Source organism: Chiroxiphia lanceolata, chromosome 3 (assembly GCF_009829145.1).
Source record: "Chiroxiphia lanceolata isolate bChiLan1 chromosome 3, bChiLan1.pri, whole genome shotgun sequence".
In the NCBI taxonomy this organism is placed as follows: domain Eukaryota; kingdom Metazoa; phylum Chordata; class Aves; order Passeriformes; family Pipridae; genus Chiroxiphia; species Chiroxiphia lanceolata.
In genome coordinates this window covers 36,793,962-36,815,997 of record NC_045639.1, presented here as the reverse complement: position 1 = coordinate 36,815,997, position 22,036 = coordinate 36,793,962, and the positions used below count along the sequence as shown (strand labels likewise).

Genomic DNA, 22,036 nt, shown 5'->3' with positions numbered 1-22,036 from the left:
ACCCTACAGAAGAGAGACCTTCAAGTGCGACAGATTTGGAAGAGCTGTCGCCCTGGAGATAATGGAAGAGGGACTCTCAAGTGTGGTAGATCTGGAAGAGCTATCGCCCTGAGAGTAAAGAAGGGACTGATCAGTACTGTTGACTGAAGGCAGACAGGACAAAAACCCAATCTTGGTAGTGCTTCCTTTGCTTTCTTTTAGTAGACATCAGTGGCAAAGCTGTCAGCGCTAATAATACCGGAGCAGATCATTTGGATGGACTTGGGCTTCTACAACAGATTCTCAAGTGGCCAAATCAGAGCTGCAAGAGGTACCAAAACAATGCCCTCATGTCCATCTTTTTATCAATTCTGGAGAAGTGCGATGCTTGGCACTCCTGGTGCTAGCTAATCATAAAGTTGAGGTGACATACCCTGTGATATCCCTTCTGCTTACATACTAGGAAACAGCTCAGTTTTGGTGCCCACCTCAACCAGTTCTCAGGTTTATACACTGAACTGTTTTCAGCAGAAACATCTAAAATTTCAACTCCCTCTTCCTGCAACTAGGGAGTTCACATAAAACCCAAACTCAGTACCTTCCTATTTTCCCTTGCCTCCACTGAGGCTATATAAATGCTGGCTATACAGCTCAGTTAGGCAGGATCATATGTTCCAAGTGACAGACAGATGGAAAATTATTTTTTAAGAAACCATCGGAAGATAAAAACTTAAACAAGGAAGGCAAACATGAGAAGGAAAGTGCACATTAGAGGCCTTTTTAAACGCTACAAAGCAAAGCATCAATATACATACAATCACCTCAAAGAATAGCAGCACATTCCATTCTGAATAACAACTGTATAGTATTAATCAGGCAAACTGTCAGTCTAAAATTAAATGGAAAAGAAACATTTTGTACTGCATTATAAGAACATATTCTAAATCATACCTCGGGTGCCAGGTATTCTGGAGTACCACAGAATGTTTTCATAGTTGCTGCATCTGTGATTCCTTCTTTGCAAAGTCCAAAATCTGTAATTTTTATGTGTCCATCTTTATCCAACATTAGATTTTCTAACTGTGTATTGGGGAGAAAAATGTTCCCTTAGTATTTCTTAAAAGGACAGGTTGATGCATTACACCAATTTTGTAAAAACTATAGAGTTATCTTTGCAACAAAATGTAATTTGGTTTTAATTAAAAAAAATTACAGTACCTATTATATTACAGCATTTAACAGTGTTTACTGTCATACAGGTTAAATAATTAGTTAATACTTTAATATAGTTTACAATAGTAAATCTCAGGTCAATCAAAGCATGACCCTTCATTCTGAAGTTTTACAAATTTGGTGCATCTTCCATAGAACAAAAGGAAAATAATTTTCTAAACATTCTGAAGATGCAACCAAGCAATTCAAGGTTGCAACCATGGCTGTCATTTGGTAAGACTTCATAGGTTTCCTTTGCTCTAACATGACCTTCACTTCCCAAGAAACAGTTTACTTACTATACAGTCATGAAACAGCATATATCCATAAATCCTTAAAATACCCTCCATCTTCCACAACCTTTTCAATAACAGACAGAAGTAGGGATAAGGCAGCTACTGATAAAAACCGAAACTCTGAGGTAAATTCCTCTTTGTCTACTTGCAAAGGACACTTCTTAAGTGGTCAATATGTACCTCTGCATGCTTTGCACTGCTTTTTAAATACATTATTCTTGCTTTGGAATATGAAATGGCTAATATCACTTTCCAAAAAGTTTTTAATTAGCAGTACTTAAAATACAGATAGAACTGAAACAAAGGAAAACATATTCTGAACAAATTTTCTCAACAAAAAACTTTTTTTTTTTCAAATTATAAAGTATGTCGTGAAAATACCAATATAGAACAATCATAGCCCTGTCTTTCTAAGTCTGTATAAACTCTGAAATATAATTCAAAGGTATAGATTTCCTGTTGAGTCTAAGTGTCATACAAAGAAAACTAAAGTAGATGACACCAGAAATAAAAGAGTAATGACATCAAATTTCTCTTTCTTTATTATTTAGAATTTAAATAAAAATTCACCTATAATTCCTTGACCAGACAATTCCATATTTTTCCAAGATGCCACAGCATTTTCTGTTAGTATGACAGATTCTGCTACAAACAGGTAACACAGTATTTTGTTTTCTGTCTGCCTCCCTGAGCAGAACTTGCCTACCACTGCCTCCTTCTCCTCGGTTCCTGTACAAAGGATCCCATGAATGAATTCCACTAGTGTGCATGTACAGTGGGAAAGCAAAATTTCCTGTACATAAAATTAAAGGCTTGACACCAAAATAAAACAGCCTTATCATGGAATTTAGAGATTCCTCCCACCTAAGTTAGAAAATGTTCCTGTTGAAAACAGAAGTTATTTTCCATAGAACATGGTCATACTGTGACACAGAGTACCTGGATCAAAAGAGTGCCAGGCAACAGAGGATAAACAACTGTATATGCAGGCAAATCTAAGACAAACCACATTCTATTAATATGAATCTTTCCCAAGAGACAAAAGACAAAATAATTTTGAAATTAATGCTGAAATTCTTTTCCTATTGAAGTATTCTGAACTGTTTTAAATGTCTTCACATCACACAAAAACATACCTCTTTGCTGAGATAAACAGAATGCAGTCACATTGTCCCAATTCACCATTTCCCTCATTTGAGGACATTGAGAATTGTATTTGAGATTTGTGTTGAAATCCAAGTTAAGTAATAGGGCAGGGGGTGGGGAGGATGAGGATCAGAAGTTTAAATCTCCTTCAAATGTTGTTATTACAGGATGTTGTTTCATTTTTTAATCATTAAAGTCAGGGAATGTACCCATCTAGAGATTACTGTATCAAACAACTTCCTCCAGCACACACAGAACTTAAAACTGAACACAGATTTTTTTTTTTCCCATTAACTCTGAATAGTGCAACCTTATAATTACTTTGTGTTTGTCCCCATAGTCTCTGCAAAAACAAAAATTTGATTACTTTTTTCCTTTCTTTTTTTACCTTGAGATCACGGTACACAATCTTCCCAGAATGCAGATAGTCCAGGGCAGAGACAATTTCTGCACCATAGAAGCGTGTGCGGTCCTCTGAGAACACCCGCTCTCTCGACAAATGGAAAAACAGCTGCAGGGTAAACAGCAGGGACAGGATTGTAATAATTACTGATTTAGTGGGGGAAATTAACACAAACATAAAACACCTCTCATCACCATATTGTGATGATAGATAGTGTACTCTCAGTGGACACTCAGCACTCTTAGACAGCAGCTGGCTTATCTTTTCCAGGTTTCCAAAGGGAGAAAGCGAGCTGTTAAATCAGCGTTTTAATCAATATACCAATCTTGTTTAAGGCATTCTGCTTGCTACTCATTTAACCTTCAGTTACCAGAGGGAAAAAAAATAGTATGCAACAGTGTCATTCTGTACTTCTCCCTCTACCACTTCCTTGAAATTTTGCTTTAAGCCACTGGAAGATACCACTAAAATACCCAGACTCTGGTTCTGCTTTATGTTTTTCAGTACTTTAGTAACCTTTCTTTGAACTGAAAAAAGTCTAGCTCTTCAACAGACTTCGACTGAACAGGTGAACAGGCATTTTACAAAAGCAGCACGTTCATACTGCTAGCAATATCACAGTCACTAGAAAAAGGAAATAAACAACTGCTTAGAGCTTATAAAAATAAATCTATGTATTTAGTGTATTTCTTTGCTACAATGTAAATATCTCTTTGCAGGTTTTGTCTCTTCTTTAATACTTTATAAGTAACATCACTTCACAGACACTTCTTCAACTGAAGTCTTTCAGCGAAAAATACTAATCATTACATATTGCCAGTAATTTCAGCTGCAATGAAAAAGTGTGAGGTGAAGCTCTGTAAGGTTGTCAGCATCTTAATGGATAAAATATCACCCTCAGAACTTGGAACAACATCTAAAAAAGTACAATTGGCTATTTAATCCAAATGTTCTCCAAAATGGCGAGTTTCATTTATTGTGTTAAGAAAGTTTGGGTAAGTCCTCCAGCAAAGATTAGTGAGTATATTTCTGTATTCTGCTTAAAAATGGGCCATGTTACAATGTTTTTGGGTTTACCACAAGAGCTAACAATCAACAAAACAAAAATACAGACAATGTTATCACTTATAAATTAGATGTAGACAGTGAAATCCACAACAACAATGCAGCTTTTTTATTTTCACAGCTAAAAGGATCAAGTAGATTAGAATTCTAAAATGACAAGGTAGGTAAAAAAAAAAAAATCCCAAAAGCTAACCAATCAAAAAACCAATTATGTGATTAATCCATCCTTACTACCACCTACTTTATGTCTGTAGGAAATACACACTATTCATGTGGCACAGAACAGCAGAGGAATTACTGGAACTATTTTCAGCAGGTAGACTTCTGGATGTGGTACTCGGGGATATGGTTTAACAGGTGGTTATGGTGGAGCTAGGTTGATGGTTGGATGTAGGTCTCTTCCAATCTTGATGATTCTGTGACTTTTCAAAATGTAACTAAAAAGTCACTGCTATGAACTAGAACTCAGCTTCTTTCCTGACAGCTGTAATTCAAAATAGGTGTATCACCTTATTCTTAACCTAAACAAACCTTTCAGTAAACAAAGCCTTTTGGCAGCATATATCTGTATAAGCAGAGACTTCACAGAAAGCAGAAACTACACTACGATTTAAAGAAAGTATTTCATTTTTGTTCATTGTATCTGTATTCCCCTTTCAATTTCTTTTCCAGTTGTCAAGGCATCCTGTACAAAAAAGGCATACCTACATGATGAGGAGGATCATTATTTTGTAGGTATGTCTATTGCTCCTGTTGCTCATTTCCCTCTTTAAGCACCAATCCCTGATGGTGACATCAGCCCTCCCTGTAGTAACTTGCTCTCTGGACAGCGCCTGCTTAACAGCCAATGCCAACACAAGACACAGCCAGACTAAGCAACTAAGTCTGACTTCATGATGTCCCTCACATATTACAAAATTGGAAAAAGAACAAACAAATTTCCCAATTTGTGTGGTCTTTTTCACATATTTTTGCAGTATTTAAATAAGAGATACCACTAAGTAGAATTTCATCCAAACAAAGAAAAATTAAAAAATGTATGTAATTTATGCATTTATGTCTGGTTTGTGATCTCTTTCATAAATAATGGCCTAATGCCACTCATTTTTAAGAGTTTTATTTGTTTTGATGGATTAAAAGTAATTAAAAATAGAGGTCAACACAATCAAAAAAATTTATAACTTCCTGTTAGCCCTACGTTCATATCTATGCTAAAGGATTATTGCAATTTTCTCTATGAAATAGACTAATCCAGTAGTTGAGTAGCAGTCTTAGAAAATTCTAAAACCTCAGGATACTTGTCAGCAATGCAGCCGTATTAGTTTCTACTTAAAAGTGTCCCAACTAAAACCTGAGAGTTGATAACCTGAAAAGTTAACATAGGAAAAATTTATTTTCTTTAGTGTTTATTTCCAACAAAACTATTTATTTTAACTAAAAATACTAACTTCAACATAAAATGACCAGCTAGAAAAAACTAACAACAGTTCTGTGATTGCCAAAGAAACTATGAGTCCTTGAGTCAGTTTATTTTAATATATATGTGATACTACAGTCACTCTTCTTCATATTATTTTAGCATCTAAGTTGTCACCAAACCATACATCTACTTTTTAATGAAGAATGTACATTTAGATATAAAAATGCAGGTTACAACTGCATTCATACACTCAGATATATGCTAAAAATACTAAAGCAGATTCTAAAATTATAATAGGGAGAGCAGGAGATTAACATCATTATTTTCAGCTAATTATTTTGTTGGTTCAGTATTTTGGAATAATTCTGTCACCATGTTCTATTTACAATTGTCGGGACTGGAAGATTACGTTTATTAAGTCAGAGAAGAAAAAGAAGAAAGTTGATTGAAGGTTATAAAAAATGTTTCCAACATTTGCACTATTTATTGACTTACAGTTATTAAATATGTGCTATAAAGCAATTGGAATTGCAATAGAAATAGGTTTGGCACAAAAAAAGCCATTTTGCACATAACAGTTTTATGGCATACACGAGGGTGTGATTGTTACAGTGAAGACTGGAGCTACGAATTTCCTGGTATGCCTTTAAAAACTGAACAACAGTGTTGCCATGAGGTTTTTTCCTAATGAAAAAATTTTGACAAACATCAAACATAAAAGTATATTCACCTGCAGATCCAAGTATGACAAATATATAAAAGACATAACCTTGTATCAATTGATATGTTAAACTTCTACACATGCTAGTGATTTACTTGGCATATTCTAAGTTGTATGTCTGGCTCCTACTCTTGTACTGGGTTTACTTAGCTCTGCATTTTATATTTGACTGTTGATTTTGCAAAGTACTTGCAGTGGCAGCCTTGAAATTTTGAATTTTTTTTTATTGTTTCAGACTTCACACTGCTTCTAGGTACATTCTATACCCAAAGAAATGTAGCACCCTTATCTTGGACTATCATAATTTTAGGCTAAGGAACATTCTCTCATTTACTTATTTTTCGTCAGGTAGCTTGTACATCTTCTGCCTTTTTTTTTCTAGACAGTAACAGCACTTGTTCAATTACAACAAACCATTTAGTTCTCTCCTGCCTAATGAATTGAAGTAAGAGCTGTGAAACAAAAATGCCAAGAGGAACAGAGATTCAGAATTCTCTGAGTGGAGGAACCATCTGAACAAATTTTAGAGTCTAGTTTTGTTATACACATAATTACCAATTAAGTTGGTTACAAAGTATGGAATCTGGAATTTCCTTAAAATGCAGAGCAAGGAAGTTAATGAACTTATCAGTCAGCTGAACCAGTGTACTCTGCAGAGTAATGTATGTAATAGATTTCATTCCTAAATGCTTCTCAACATTTAAAACAAAATACTTGAAATAAAAAATGGGAAACATACACTCAAAAATTATTCCCCAACAATAAAGAGCCATTTGGTCATTTCAGCTAAGCCAGATTAATGTTTTTACCCAAAATCAATTTTCGGTATCTTAAGGCTACTTTAATGTAATTTCTTCAGTAACAAAGGTATTGAGAAGTAATCACAATGGCAGAAGCATCCTCCTATAGCTCTATACTACAACATAGTTTATGATCAATAGACACTGGTAAACATTTCATCCACAGAGTCCAACAGAAAAACAAAATAAAGAAAAAATTTAGCTTTCAGTCCACAATTATTTCAAGACTGGGTCTTAAGCAGGACTTTATGATCCTTGTGGGTCCCTTCCAACTCAGCATATTCTGTGATTCTGTAAAAAAAACTTGTCAGTATAAGGAAAACATATTTCCATCTGAATAATGCACTTGAAAAAATCCTCTAATGTTTTTCTTTACTGTATTCATGTACATAATATGCTTTGTTTTTAAAAAAAGGAAGTTAAAAGGGAATTTTTCACTAATACTTTGTACGCTGTAAAAAAAGCACACACACAGACCAGGAAATCTGACGCAGTTCCATTTTCATTGTAACGTGTTCTCTTATTAACTGAGCCTAATTAATTTTAAGTTACATAGGCAAAGTAAGGCAAAGATAAATTTAATATCCCACTAGAATAGTAAAAAGTTAACACGGATCTAGATTTTTTATACATACAGAAGACTCTTGCTTACAATTTCTTCTCCTCTAGAATGACATTTAGTGACCCCTTCCTTGACTGTTTCCTTTCTAGCTATAGCAAGAGGAACTGAAGACTCCTAGTACTGACCACACCTATCTGTACTAGGGCAGAAGCCTAAAATGTGGCATTTAGGTAAGAGTCAAGAATACCTATCAAAACTTCAAGAACTCCTTCATTTGGAGAACTGTTTGGGTAACAGTGCTCCTGACAGATATAATCCATGAAAATTTCCAACCAACCGACTCAGTCACAGCAGTTTAACTAAAAAGAAATCTTTAATCTAAAGGAATTTTAAACAGAAACACACTGAAGGCAGTACAGCACTGGAGAGAATCAAAAGCAACCTGGTACAGCCACAGTCAATTTCCTACTGGAAGGATATAACTAAAAGATGAGTTTTCAACACCTTCAACAGTCAGAAAACATTCTAAGGAAATGAAACTTCCTTGGAACACAGGCAGAATAGTAGAGAGAAGCAGGAAAAAGAAGGAAGTCTGCGTATCATATAGGTTAAAATGCTAGCTAAACTTTGTGCAGCTTACTTTTACTAGCTCTGAGTTAATAACAAAGCTATTTTTACAAATATGAAGTCCTCTGTATTTTTCTTAGCAGACAGTGACTAAAGTCTGAAATTCACAAGAAAATTTGGTAAGATTAAAGATTCTGCTATTAGAAAAGACAGCTTGTCCAATTTACTATTCTAGATCTCTAATCAAAGAGAAGCACATAAGCAAATCAAGAGAATTTCTTCAAAGAAAACTGCCTATTCCAAAAAGCCATTATTTTCCCACTGTGGCAAAAATCTACAGTTAGCTTGCTGAATTAGGGAACCATCAGCAAAGAACATGAGCAAGACTGACAAACAGAAGCATCATACCTGGAAAAAAGCAACCCAGTCTTGGAAAAATACATTGCAATTATTCAAATCCCATAAGCAAAAGCATACTGCCACCGAGAAACTCATGATACTGCTTGCAGCAGTAGCCACAAAGTTGCACCACTCAATGCAGAGAAAAGCATTGATCAAAATACAGCGTCAGAGTATCCTCAGTCATAAGAAAGGAGTTGAAAACATCCTCTAAGTGCTCTGCTCTGCATTCAAATAGGACAGAAAGGTATCTTTTAAAAGATTAATAGCTAAATGTTAATAGCTGATGTTAAAAACATACATTCAGAGTGTATTCCCAGAGATTACAGAAATACAATAAGGTTTTACACAGAGAATACTACAAAGAATAGCTAGTTTATAAGGCAACACTTAAAACTTATTGCAGATAGCACTGACTTAGTATTCGTGACATAAGTTCAATGTCAAATAAGCCAGCTGAGTGTCCAAGAGAAGGCTGTTATCCCATTACTGCTCAGGGAGATCTTTGTGTCTGGTTCAATGCCTGTGATGTCCAGAACTGGGTTTATACATATTGAGTCAAATAAGCCATCCTGCCATATGAGAACCCTATAGCACCATAATTAGCCATGGTTGGTAGAGGACAGGTAAGAACAAGTCAGGATCCAAATGGGCCTCAGACTGACAAACTGCCAGAGCAACAAGTGCAAGATGGGCATTTTGGGGGTGTTTGGGCGTTAGGGTTATATCTGAAGACAGTTTTATTGCAGGAGAAGACATCAAAAGCATAATGCAAAACACGCTATCATGTCACAGAAATTCCTGAATGAAGAAACAGTTTTCTAATATTAGGAAAAAAAAAAAAAAACTAGTGGAAACACTTAGTCCTTTAATATTATCATGTAGCATACAGTAGACAAAGTAAGGAAAATCCCCTAGTTCATGTTGTAATGAGACACAATCTGAATAGCAAACAGCATCTAAAAGGTAGATAAAAGTCTTCCCAGATTGCAGTTCTCTAATTCCATTTGCTGGGTATCACTTTTGATATTTCATTCTTTAGTAAACAGCTGGAGGACAGCAACGGCTTAAAAGCTAACAATACTCTAAGAAGTTCAGTGTCGTAGTTCAAATTTCCAGAGTATTTCCTTCACAGCAAGTGAAGGGGATAGAAGTACTGATAGATTTTTGCAATAGCTTTAGCAAAGAAAGCACGTATTTCATATTAGGACAAAAGTAAGACTAGTCAACACTGGTTTTGCTTGTTTACACTAGATTATGATTGTTTCATGCCAGAACATGTTATAACATGCTTAATGAAAAAAAACAATAAGCAAGCTATTTGCAATTATTTCACTACCATGAAGTTATCTTTCACTATACAGCAGTCTAATTTTTCCAAAATAGGAATTAGTTTTGACAGCAAAGACATAAAACATGTCAACTGTTGTTTTTTACATAAAACAGTTCCAAAATTTTTTTAAAAGCCCTTCAAATTTACCAGAAAGCAAAAAAGGCAAGAAAAATTATAACCTTTAAAGTTTAAGCCAGTGACGGTATTATCATTACAAGTGCAGAACATCTTTCTTAAACTTACCTCTCCTCCATTGACATACTCCATCACAAAACACAAACGATCCTTTGTCTGGAAGGAATATTTCAAGGACTTGCAAAGAAAACAGCAAAATCAAACCAATTATCATCTTGTATTAACCCAATTTCTTGTACTTAAACTGTAACAAAATTTAATTTTATCTTTTTAAGTAGAAAATTCTGACTTTAGTGAGAACTTTCAAGTAATTAAGTGTAATCTCCTATCTGGAATTTGAGATAAATTAACCTTTCAAGTCTTTCCTCACCTCTGCCACATGGCCACTGATATGAAAACATCATGCTTGTCACAATAAAATAATAAATGGTTACTAAACCAGACAGTTTTATACTATATTTCTTACTGCCATACACGGTACCAGCTATTCCCACTCATATTATTTTATGATGCTCACTTCCACAATGCCCACGAAGAGAGAAATTATAATATTCTTTTTAATTTCTCCTAAATGAAATCTTAAAAGTGATCTTAACCTCCAGCCTGCTTTTATTTCCAAAGTAAGAACTCTCCAGTTTCACATACTATGGAATATTAAAAACACTGAGTGCCAAATTAATATATTTATTTACATATCATTTTAAAGTTGTAACAGATGTTAATTAAAATTTTTGACTTATCAATGTTGATTTCATTTTGATTGGAAAAAATGATATCATACAAAATCTACAGGTGAAGACGGCCTAAGAGAAAGGAAATTCAGTAGAACTACATGTAAGAAGCATAAGGAGACTCATGTGACTTAAATTCTGCATTTCTCATTAAAAGACTTGTTTTAGAATAACAGAAAGATAAAAAGATATAACTGCAGTTAACATCGTTGCATTATTTGATTGGAGGTAGGGCTACTCCTGCTTACCTTTACACTGTAATTTAAGAAACATTACAGAATCTCTTTTCCGTGGACTGAATTTCCCAGAATATTTTGGTCAAGCAATGTAAATGCAATCCTCTGCTTTCTAAAAGGTTTGTGTTTCTAAAAAGGAAAGCTTCCATGCTATACTTTGACATTTTAATACCAAAAAAAAAAAGATATTTCCCTGTCTTAACAATGTGCTAATCATATTTTGAAATAAATGAAAATATTTTCTAATATATTCTCATAGAAGTGGAATGAGAATTAATTCTACAGAAGAAAGCCAGTTGTAAACTTAACCATAATTTCTCATAAGTCTCAAAATTTTCATCTTCTTTTCTGTATTTTCCCTCTATTAATTATTAACCATGTGAAGACAAAGATAGCGGGGCTAGAACTTGAGCTTTGTGGCTCTATGGGCTACTTATGTTGAACAAATAGTTATTTTTACTGTTTTGCTGAATTCTTAATTAAGTTTTCTTGGTAAAAATAAATTACACTCTGTGACATCAATAGCTTTTATTTTAAAAGTGTTCATATACAGAAATTGCACAAGTTACATTCTACAATTAAATTTATTTTCAGTGCAGTTAAGCTCTACAAAGTTATTAGAAACATTATTTCTGAACTTTTAATTACATATCCTGATAAAGGATATCACAGGCACCAGATAGCTACTGCTTGTTTACAAATCATCATGTGAAAGGCTTCAAAATTTGTTTGTAAAATACGTTCATAATGGATATTGAAAATGACCTGCTAATGTACTTAAAACTAGTCTCCAATACCTACTGTTAAAAAAGGGTGTCTGGTGTTTTTCAATACTCTGCTTTCTGTAAGTGTATGAGCCACTTCATCCTGAGAAATAGAGAGGAGAAGAAGTAGGTCTGAGTTAAGATACAAAACTGTTATTTAATAATTACAAGAAAAAGGTCAACACTTCAAAAAGAGAAACTTACAGTACAGTTTTGAAAAACGAATGAACCTTCACATTTTTTGAGAAAATATTTAAGTTTGACAAAAAAAATTCAACATATTTTTTTATTTGTTTTTCTTATTTTCTTGTTTTAAAGTGAAGTCTTGATTCAGGGAAGGAAGAAATTATAATATTGTATTTGACATCTTAAAAATACAGTCATCACAACTTCACAGTTCTGGTATGAATCACCTGAACAATGAACCTATAGAGAGACTAAACCAATTTGCAAGATGCATACACATGGAGTAACTGACAGGCAAATATAAAAACCAGTCTCATTTAGCCCAGTGTTACATAGAGTCAGTTTTTCTGGTTTTAAACTTTCACTTGGTTTGGTGTTGGTTTTGTTTTTATCCACCCAGGCTGTCCTTAGGAGTCTGGCAGTGAGCAGTGCTCCTCTGACCAGGCTGACCTCCTTTCCTGAGGACACTCTCCTCATTCTCAGGAGGTGGGAGATGTCCACGCAACCCCCAACTCATTTTCAGCCACACTTGGGGAAAGAGGCAATTTGGAGAGAGACAGTGACACTTTCCTGTCTGTGAGCCTGAAGAGAGAAGATTTAAAAAAGCCCTATACCAAAGTGAGAGAAGGAAACTACCCTGGTGCCTTCCCTTCCTGGGAAGCTCACCCACTCTTATCCCCTACTCCCTCCACAGACTCTCCCCTCTCGCCATCCCCTTGGGTGGGCACCACGCAGGGGGCAAAGGAGCCTGGGCAAGTGAGGGCAAGGTCCCAGGGGCATGGCTGTGGCCACTCACACCACCAGGTCTGCAGAGAGCAGAGCTGTACAGGGGTGAGGGGATGAGGATGATGGGCAGAGGGCTTACCCTGCTCTACAACACAAACAGCTGCCTAAGACTAGGGAGAAAACACAGCTCTTAGGGAGTTCACATTATGAACACACAGCCATTTTATGCAATTCTGCATGTAATACCTACTGTGAATCCCCTTCCCCAGGCTGCCAGGGGCCAGACCTGAAAAGCCTGAGAGTCACTTGGCTGGTTTAGCCATTTTCTGTAGTGCTGAGCTACCACTGAGCTTTATATTACACAGAAGTAAAGACTAGCCTAGTATGACACAAACTTCAACCGTAATCCTGGAGAAGTAAATATATTTAGTCAGAGTACACTTTATTATTGCCACAAATAATACCAATATAACATTATTGTACTACACATACTTATGAGATGATGCTCTGAAGATAAGGTATTATTAAACTGGAAAGTAAACACAGATGTCAGGTGTTTTAAAATAGACTTTAAAAGTTGTCAAAATAGGAAGTTAAACAACAACAGAGTTAGTGGTAATCAATTATGATGCCATTTAGCTGAATAGCAGTGCAACACTGAGTATATACACTACTGATGCCTTAAGCCCCTAATGGTTTTTATTTTTCTAATATTTGTAGGACTTGTAAGTTTTATAAGTAGGTTTTAAAAGCAGAAACCCTCCCTTCTTTGTCCCTTGTCCCTTATCCTTTTCCCTCTAGTACCCTTGTTTATACATTCCTTAACCCTCTTACCCCATTCTATCCTCCCTATATCACTTATAGCCCCAAATCTAATAGAAATGTTTAGTCTTTTGTCAAGGCAAGGCCTAGACAGTTGACAGAACAGCATATCTGGGCCTAAACCACAGAATGAAGTCAAGAATTAGGTAACTATGTACCCTTTGTGCTCTGATGATAGTGAAGGTGATGAAGTAGGTGGTCCCGAAATGCACCCCAGACCCATTTTCAGGGGGTGGACCCGGGGTGGTCCAGAGTAAAGGCCACAGGATGGACACATCTGGGATTGGATGGATGGTATTATAAAATGCAACCTCTCGGGCACCGGGGCGCACGTCTTGTAACATCTTAGCCTTGGCAAATAAACCCTTTCTTATCTCACCCCTAATTAACTGCTCCAGGAGATTTTTTCAGGACCTAAATCCCACGGCAACACTACAACCACATACTAGGGGGAAAACAAACAAACAAACAAACAAAACTTTAAGGAAAAAAGCAAGTTTAAAAGTTTGTTTATTTTTTTATTTTTAAACCTCTGTAGTTCACCAGATATGCAGCATAAAAAGCTGGCAATGGGCAGTTTTTCTGGCATTGCCTCAGGAGTCTGTAATACTGGTAGCAATTTCCTGGTAAGTGTAATATTAATCTGTCTTGAAAACTTAGGATCAACAGATTTAGTCTGAACTGGGCAGATGCTATACAGCTGTCAGTGCACCACTTTTCTGCCTCAGTATGCTGTTAGACCTTCTGTAGAGCTACTTTTTGCACAGGCAGGTAGCAATAGGACAAGGGGGGGACGGTTTTAAACTAAAAGAGGAGAGATTTAGATTAAACGTTAGGAAGAAATTCTTTACTGTGGGAGTGGTGAGGCACTGGAACAGGTTGCCTAGAGAAGCTGTGGGTGCCCCATCCCTGCAAGTATTCAAGGACAGGTTGGATGGGCTTTGAGCAACCTGGTCTAGAGGAAGGTGTCCCTGTTCATAGGAGGGGTTTTGGAACTAGATGATCTTTTAGGTCCCTTCCAATGCAAGCCATTCTATGATTCTAGAATGTATATTACATCACATTACAGGCTGAGTTGGGACTGCAGATCTATTCGCACTGATCTCCAGAATTAAATTGATAAATCCCCATGGCATGATCACACGCTGACTGTGCGAGATACCTAAGTTCAAACTCAAGTCTGCTTTGTTTTTAGTTTAGGAAGGAGTAGGAAAACTGGTATTTTAGTGACAATAGGGATAAAACCATGAGCACTTTACTTCTGAAGATCTAAGTATGGTTTAAAAAAAAAAAAAAAGCCTAAAAAAGCCTATTTTTTATTCTTTCATCAGTTTCTTATCAATATAGAACCGTACTATGGAAAACTTGGGGGACTCCCTTCAAAACAAACTTCCAGTTCTGAGGAAGTAAAATTTCAAAGACTGTGGTGCTTCCATTTTCTTCACAGGATGAAAGGCATCTTTCCTCACACGATCTTCTTGCTAGTCTACAAATAGGCAGAAAAACCTGGTCTGCTTTAGGGAGTGCCAGGTTCTGCTCAATCTAGTCTACCTTTCTGTTTTCAAGTAAACAGATCAACAAACAGTTGTATCTCTGATTTCTTCAAAATCACTCTTGCTTTATACATACTTCTATGAACAAGAATTTTTGCTCATCAAAGTTATCCAATAATCAGTTTTAACCCTTCTAAAAAGTCTCTGATATTGTAGCAGCCAGAAAAGTAAATGGAAAAACCCTAAAATTCAAACATCTGTTTTGTATGTTATTGATACAAAGCAATAAGCTGAAATGTTCTGAAGGCTGGAAGGATATAAACGAGCAGCAGGAAAGATGTCACAGGAGTCTGATCTAAGACTCCCCTGAGGACCCCTCAGGTGCCAGGGGTGAGCAGAACACTGGATAAGGATGTCAGGATGGAGACTGGGCCACAGCCAGGGAGGCTCTCAGACCCACAGGACAGCCCACAGAGATTGTTGCCATGTCTTAAAAGGAGGACCACTGAGATGCTCCTTCCCATGCAGAATCAAGAGAATGCAGAAGCAATAAATACCCTCTTTTCTTCCTGTATGTCCTGATTATGAAGAAGGACACTCTCTGTTCCTGTTAGTCCAAGCCATATACATGCTGACTAGCCTGCCAGTGCACACAGCACAGCTGCTAAGGGCACACAGAACTCACAGGTCAGTCTCTTCACTGCTGAAGACATAAGTTTAAGTCTCTCCGCCTAAAACAGGGTTGATTTTAATGAAACTCAAGGAAATATAACTGTCTGAGGCTTCTACTCCTCTACCAAATTTAATCAAAACTGATCAACACATTCAAAAGTTACTAGAAAGTGAGTGACAGACAAATGAACATAGAGATAGACTGCAAAACTCTTGTAAGCTCTGTTTTCACAGGTCAATGGGAAAACTAGAAAAATATGAAGGATATTTTAAAATATAATGTATGTAAAACACAGTAGTTCCCATTCACATCCAGTTTTTATGGATACTGATATTGTTAGCCTCAAGCATTCAAAAATCCCAGTCAGATCCACATCCCTCAAAACCTCCTCACTTCACAAATGGGATTCATTTGTGTCTCATGTTGATAAATGCGTGTAGGTTTCTTGCTTTCAACTTGTTCTGCACAAGTGGGATTCAAAACTTCAGAATTGCTAGAAACAAAACTCAGAGCAGATGACCTAAGATTAAACTTAAGTGATATTATGAGCAAGCACAAGGGCTAGTAACACTTAACAAGTTTAAGTGACTGGACAATGCCAGTTTAAACCACTTCTTCAGACATCAACTTCAGACTTTCCTTACATTTCAAAAACTGAAAAAATGGAATCGTTAGTCCCATACATAGCAATCTTATATAACATGGTAGGAACAAAGCACAGACCCATTAAATTAAATGATTTTATCTGAATAAACCTGCAATTGACTTAGAAAAAAAAGTATCTAACGTACCCTACAATTCACTTTTTCTTGTTTAAACTTGGATTGCACTATCTTCTTGCCCAGTGAACTCTCTCAGTGTTTTAGCACACTTTGATTATAAAATACTGGAAAAAGGCATGCAAAATGGGTACATATTTTTTTTGTATTCTTGTTTTCTGAAAATACAAGCATACTTCTATCAAACTAAGTTACCATCAAAAATCAAATACACCTTATGTATTAAATATTGATTATTCCATTCCTTAAAATGACCCAATATTAAAACTATAACCTTCCTTACCTTTGCAATAATGACTTCTTTTTTCAAAATCTTCATAGCATAGTATTTGCCACTAGCCTTCTCCCGGACCAGGATAACTTTGCCAAACGTGCCTTTGCCCAGTAATTTTAAATAGTCAAAATCATTCATTGTCTATAAGGAGCAAAGAACAAGGATTAGCAAGACTTATGCTATCCAGTTCCAACATATAACCAAATGCTGTTCTCAATACAATAAGAACAGTTTACAAAAATAGGTCCACTTCTATTAAGTTCATAATCACAGATTTGTTTGGGTTGAAAAAGACCTTTAAGATCATCAAATCCTACTGTTAACCCAGTACTACCACTAAACCATGTACTTAAGTGCCATATCTTGCCGTGTCTTCTAAATACCTCCAGGGAAGGTGACTCCACCACTTTCCAGGGTAGCGTGTTTCAATGATTGACAACTCTTTCAGTGAAGAAATTTTTCCTAATATCCAATCTAAACCTCCCCTGGAGCAACTTGAGGCCATTTTATCTCATCCTATCACTTCTTACTTGGGAGAAGAGATCGACCCCTCCTGGTTACAACCTCCTTTCAGGTAGTTGTAGAGAGCAATAAGGTCCTCTTTGAGACTCTTTTTCTCCAGGCTAAACAATCCCAGTTCCCTCAGCCGCCTCTCATAAGACTTTGCTCTAGACACTTCACTGAACATCTCCCCTTGGATTATGGGGGATTCATTCTTCCAGTTCAGGGGGCTGGGTACCCAGAGAACATTGGTCTTGCTATTGAAGACTGAGGCAAAGAAGGCAACTAACTGTTGTCATTAAACCACCAGGATAAATTGTTCAATAGTATTATTATAGTTCTCTGAAGTCAAGTACCACACAGTATACTACACACACTTATTTTTACAAAGCACACACAAAACGAAGTCTCAGCCTATCCCAGCATTTTGTGAATGTTCCACATCTAAGAAGGTTCATCAGCTCCTGTATTATCAGGGACACACAAACACACAAACAAATCAGTAGGTTTTGCATAACACCAAAGATTGCACTGATGGCTTTTTTGAAGCATACACAATCCTCACTGAAATATTATAACCATAAGATTCAACAATAGCCACTAGAGGTAGACTTTTTAAAAAATTTGTACAGGTTACATTATTTACATTATATAATAATGCAAATAATGTAAATGGTATTTACATTAATCAATCTGGCTCTGAAAAGGAAGAGATGGCAAATTTTCATCTTTCATGTGACTATTATTGCAGTAGTTTTCCAGGTTAAACATAGTACATTCAAGAGCTGGTTCCACCAACAGACAATTTGAGTCTAGTAGGTTTACTGACTCAACGGGAGTGTCACACATGGTAAGAATATGACCAGACGATCTCAGATCCCAAAGCAGTTTAGTCACTTTCATGAGCCCAAAGTTTGAGTCAATACTCATCTTAGTTGTACAAGTTCGTTTCACAGCCAGTTCAGAAGTATCAACTCTTTGGTCCATGCCTTAGATGCAAAGATGAGGAAGTAGAGAAAAAACAGCACAATACTAAGAATGCAGTGACTGCACAAGGTTGCCTTGTGCCAGCAGGATTTCTTTGGCCAATCACTGGGTTCCACTGTGTGTTTCTACAGCACATCTTTCAGCGTGCTGTGTTACTGGCTTGGTTGCAGCACCACAAAACCATCAAGTTTTGTGGTGCTGCAACCCAGGAACATTGAGAAAAGCAGTTAAAAATTCTGAAAAACAATACTCACTTATTCTTGTTAAAGTACTGTCTTGCAGTATCAAGAACCTTCCTTCCTTTGTGAATAATATACCTCAAAACATTTGTAAAGAGTAATTATACTCCAAGTCCCAGTTTTGCTAAGTTAAATATACTTAATCCTGTTATATATGAGAAAAAGATCATGCCTTATCTTTCATCTTCTTAGTGTCTCATTCTATCAGTAGCTGTGGCCTCAGGCTGCTTTGCTGAATACTGTTGTTTCAGATAAACTTCTACTTGTATTTTCCACAATGGAAAACAGTAGTTTCCTCATCTCTATCAGAAATACTTCTACCAGTGCCTACATATCTCATACAAATTCCAAGTGTAGAGGTATTGGGCAGATCCCTAGAGTGCAATCACAAATAGTGGCAGCAAAATATAGTTGCTTGTGAGAAAGAATAAAGGGCAACATTTCCTTCTAAAATTATTTATTCCTTTAAGCTCAAGTGCATGATGCTATTACTGTGGATCTGAATTTGCTGTAGACAAACTGTGAAAACGATTTATGCAGTTTTTCACTCAGAGTCAGTTTGCAATCTGCTCCCAAAAGAGGTAAAACTGAAGTTCCATGAACCACATTAATGCTGTAACTCCTTAGCTTTTAAGTGTTCAACCTGCAAATTCAAAGCTGCAAAAGGTCTTCAACACACTATTTAACACCTGGATAGTTGGGTATTTCAAAGGTTTATTAAGGAGAAGATGCTTTCCATATATCAAGTTCCTGGTTATATCAACAGGAATTAAATCTTTTTCCCCGTGTAATGGTTGATTGGTAGCTTCTAAGCAAAGTAACCTTGATGCTCACACATAAACATACTTAGAAATTTTAAAGTGACAGATCTTATTTTGCTGCCAAAACTACCTCACATCAGGAAGAACAAAATTGCATTTATCTCTGCAAGAAATATGGGTAACAGAGATTTCAAAGACTCAGTATCATTCTTATCTAAAGCAAACTCACTTTACACAAGTTAAAGTTAAAACTTCATTACCACAGACAAATCCTTAAATGGTCAACTTTTCTAAAAACTAGTAAAATGTGTGATAACTCCTGACTCATGGCATAGTATGTGAATCTGTGACCCACTTGTACTTAATCAACTAAAGGTAAGACTTCTCAACTATCACGTTCAGTACTTTGGAAAGTCAGGTTATCTATTCGATGGTTCTATGACAGCCATCAAGCAGAAAACAACTGCCTTTGAGCAAAAGCAGTGAAAATTGACAAAAATCCACAAAAAATCCAAAACACTTTCAAAACACAATTCAGGCAGAAGATGAGTAATCCAGGGCAGAATCCTCCATATCTTCACTCACAAGTGACTGTGTTCCCTGCCAAAGAATGGCTGACAGCTTTATTGATAAAGAATAACTGAGGTAGTGACTGTTACAACTTACCACTTCTAACAGTCACAAATTTATGGGATCACAAGCACCTTCAAAGGAGTAACTTTTTCCCACACTTCTGATCTTCTCTAAGAGGCTAGACTTAAGAGAGGGACCATCAGAGTCTGAATAAAACCAGCTCAGAAAAGCTGCCCTTTGCCCATACAAAGGAAGAGGATCTTGGCTCAACTGATCACTCACATGGATTTGATGCTAGGGGCACCAAGTCAGTCAAAGACTCATTCATCCAAAATTTGCTTACAAAACATTCAGCAAAGCAGTCAGGAATCTAGATGCAAGCTCAGTGAAAATAAGTTTAAAATATCTGTGTATTTATAAAAGAAAAGTAATAGGTTTGCAAGATTTTGAGCCATGGTTTAACAGCATGTTATGGTGATAGTGTTAGTTCTAAGAATAAAGTCTTCTGATGCTCTCGTTCTTTAGCAGCTTAGCAGAAAGCTTAGAGAGGATATGCAGTGCAGGGTAACTCAAGAAGTCTACCAAAGAATACAAGACCTTGGGAGATAAAAACACAGATGCCATAGCTACGGGTGTACTGAAAACTGGTGGAAAAATGTAAATACTTCCTAAACCTGAGGGATGCTGCTAAGCAAGTTTGGAGACTCCCATAAAATTGGACTCTTTCTCCTTCATGTTTTTCCCTAGTTTTTCATTCCTACCCTACTCCAAGTTCTGAATCTTTTTCCTCATTATATAACCTTTAGGTTTCCTCTGAAAAATCTATTCTTTATTCATCCCGTATCCCGCAAATCAAATTTGTGAACAACAACAACAAAAAAAGCAATGAAGCTAACAGGAGACTACGTTAACCAAAGAAATGTGTGATGTTCAGCCTTCTATAAAGGCTATTTACTCCCCTACAGGAGTATCTGATCACCATCTGAACAGACCATCTCCTGTGGGTGATTTGTTCAAAAGAATACACCCTAATACAGGTGTTGAAAGTTCCTACCAAGGAACTAATTTCTTTTTTTTAAATTCCTGATGTGCACAATGATTATACCACTCAGAGTTAGCAGTTCCAGTGCTATTCCAGTGCAATTTTAGTGACGTTATTACTGTAAAACTTAAATGGCACATTGACACCATTTAAAAAAAAAAAATTGAAAAAAAAAAAAAAGGTGCTTTTGGTTCTTCCAGCTAATCTAACCAGGGACATAGCTGTCATGTCTGTTCAAATCAAGTTCCCTGTCTTAAACACTGTTTTCTTTTCGCTACCTTTTTAGAGAAGAACAGGCCCAACTCCTCTCTGTCTTGTTTCTTAATCTGATTATGCTCTTCTACTCATATGTATACCATCTGGTGCATGCACAAGCAAAATTCACTGGGCTTAGATGTAAAATCAGGTGACAAAATAAGCTTTTGTCAAGAAAGGACACATTGTGCAAAAATCTCTGAAAGGAAAGAAGTTCAATACCAAAAAAAGGCAATAAAAATGCACTAAGTCATTATAACTGAAGTGGTTCTGATTATATTAATGCCTATAAAAGCTTAAACGACAGCTTTCAGAAACATTTCTACAAAACAGAAACAGTTCTAAAAAGATATTTTTCAGAATTTCAATTAACAGAGGCAGTGACAGCTCCGCATCATAACGGTCACCTATTATTTTTTATTCCAATAACTTCTGAGCACCTTTCACTAAAGTCTTCTGACAGTGGGATCTGCAGTGAGATTTGGAGTTTTGGCTCTAGTTTTTTAATTTTGTTTTTTGAAATTCTTTTATTGTATTTCTTTTTATCATTATTATTAATATTATTATATTGCTCTATTATTAGATGTTGAATATCATCATTTTTCATTTCACCTTTGTTTTGTTGAGTTTGCTTTTGGCTTGTTGCCAAAGCCATTAAATATACTGTAGCACTGTACATGCACTGTCCCAGCATATTATTTCAGCATTTCTTAAAGCACAAGCAGCAAGATAGAAACAAAATCGATCCTCCTCCTCCTCCTCCTTCCGTTCCCACAACCCATTTTGTCCTATTGGAAAATGCACTGCACTGTGTACAAGGAAAGCACATTCCAGATAAACTACTTGTATCAGACAGCGTTAATTTTGATACCTTGAAAATGCTATACAGTAGTTTTGTATTCCACTAAAAGAATACACAGGCTTGGAACAGTGCTTAGATCTTTACGAGAGCAAAT

General features: G+C 36.2%; 1 protein-coding gene across 2 annotated transcripts in view; it reads right to left on the bottom strand.

Moving 5' to 3' along the window:
• The window catches only part of AKT3 (AKT serine/threonine kinase 3), a 151,944-nt gene that overhangs the window by 36,411 nt on the left and 93,497 nt on the right, over positions 1-22,036 (bottom strand). For both annotated transcript variants that reach the window (XM_032683317.1, XM_032683316.1), the window contains exons 6-10: positions 16,732-16,863; positions 11,807-11,872; positions 10,147-10,215; positions 3,022-3,144; positions 931-1,059 (exon numbers count right to left, since the gene is read on the bottom strand). In XM_032683317.1, the coding sequence (XP_032539208.1) occupies positions 931-1,059; positions 3,022-3,144; positions 10,147-10,215; positions 11,807-11,872; positions 16,732-16,863 (519 nt within the window). The remainder of the gene's footprint in view (positions 1-930; positions 1,060-3,021; positions 3,145-10,146; positions 10,216-11,806; positions 11,873-16,731; positions 16,864-22,036) is intronic.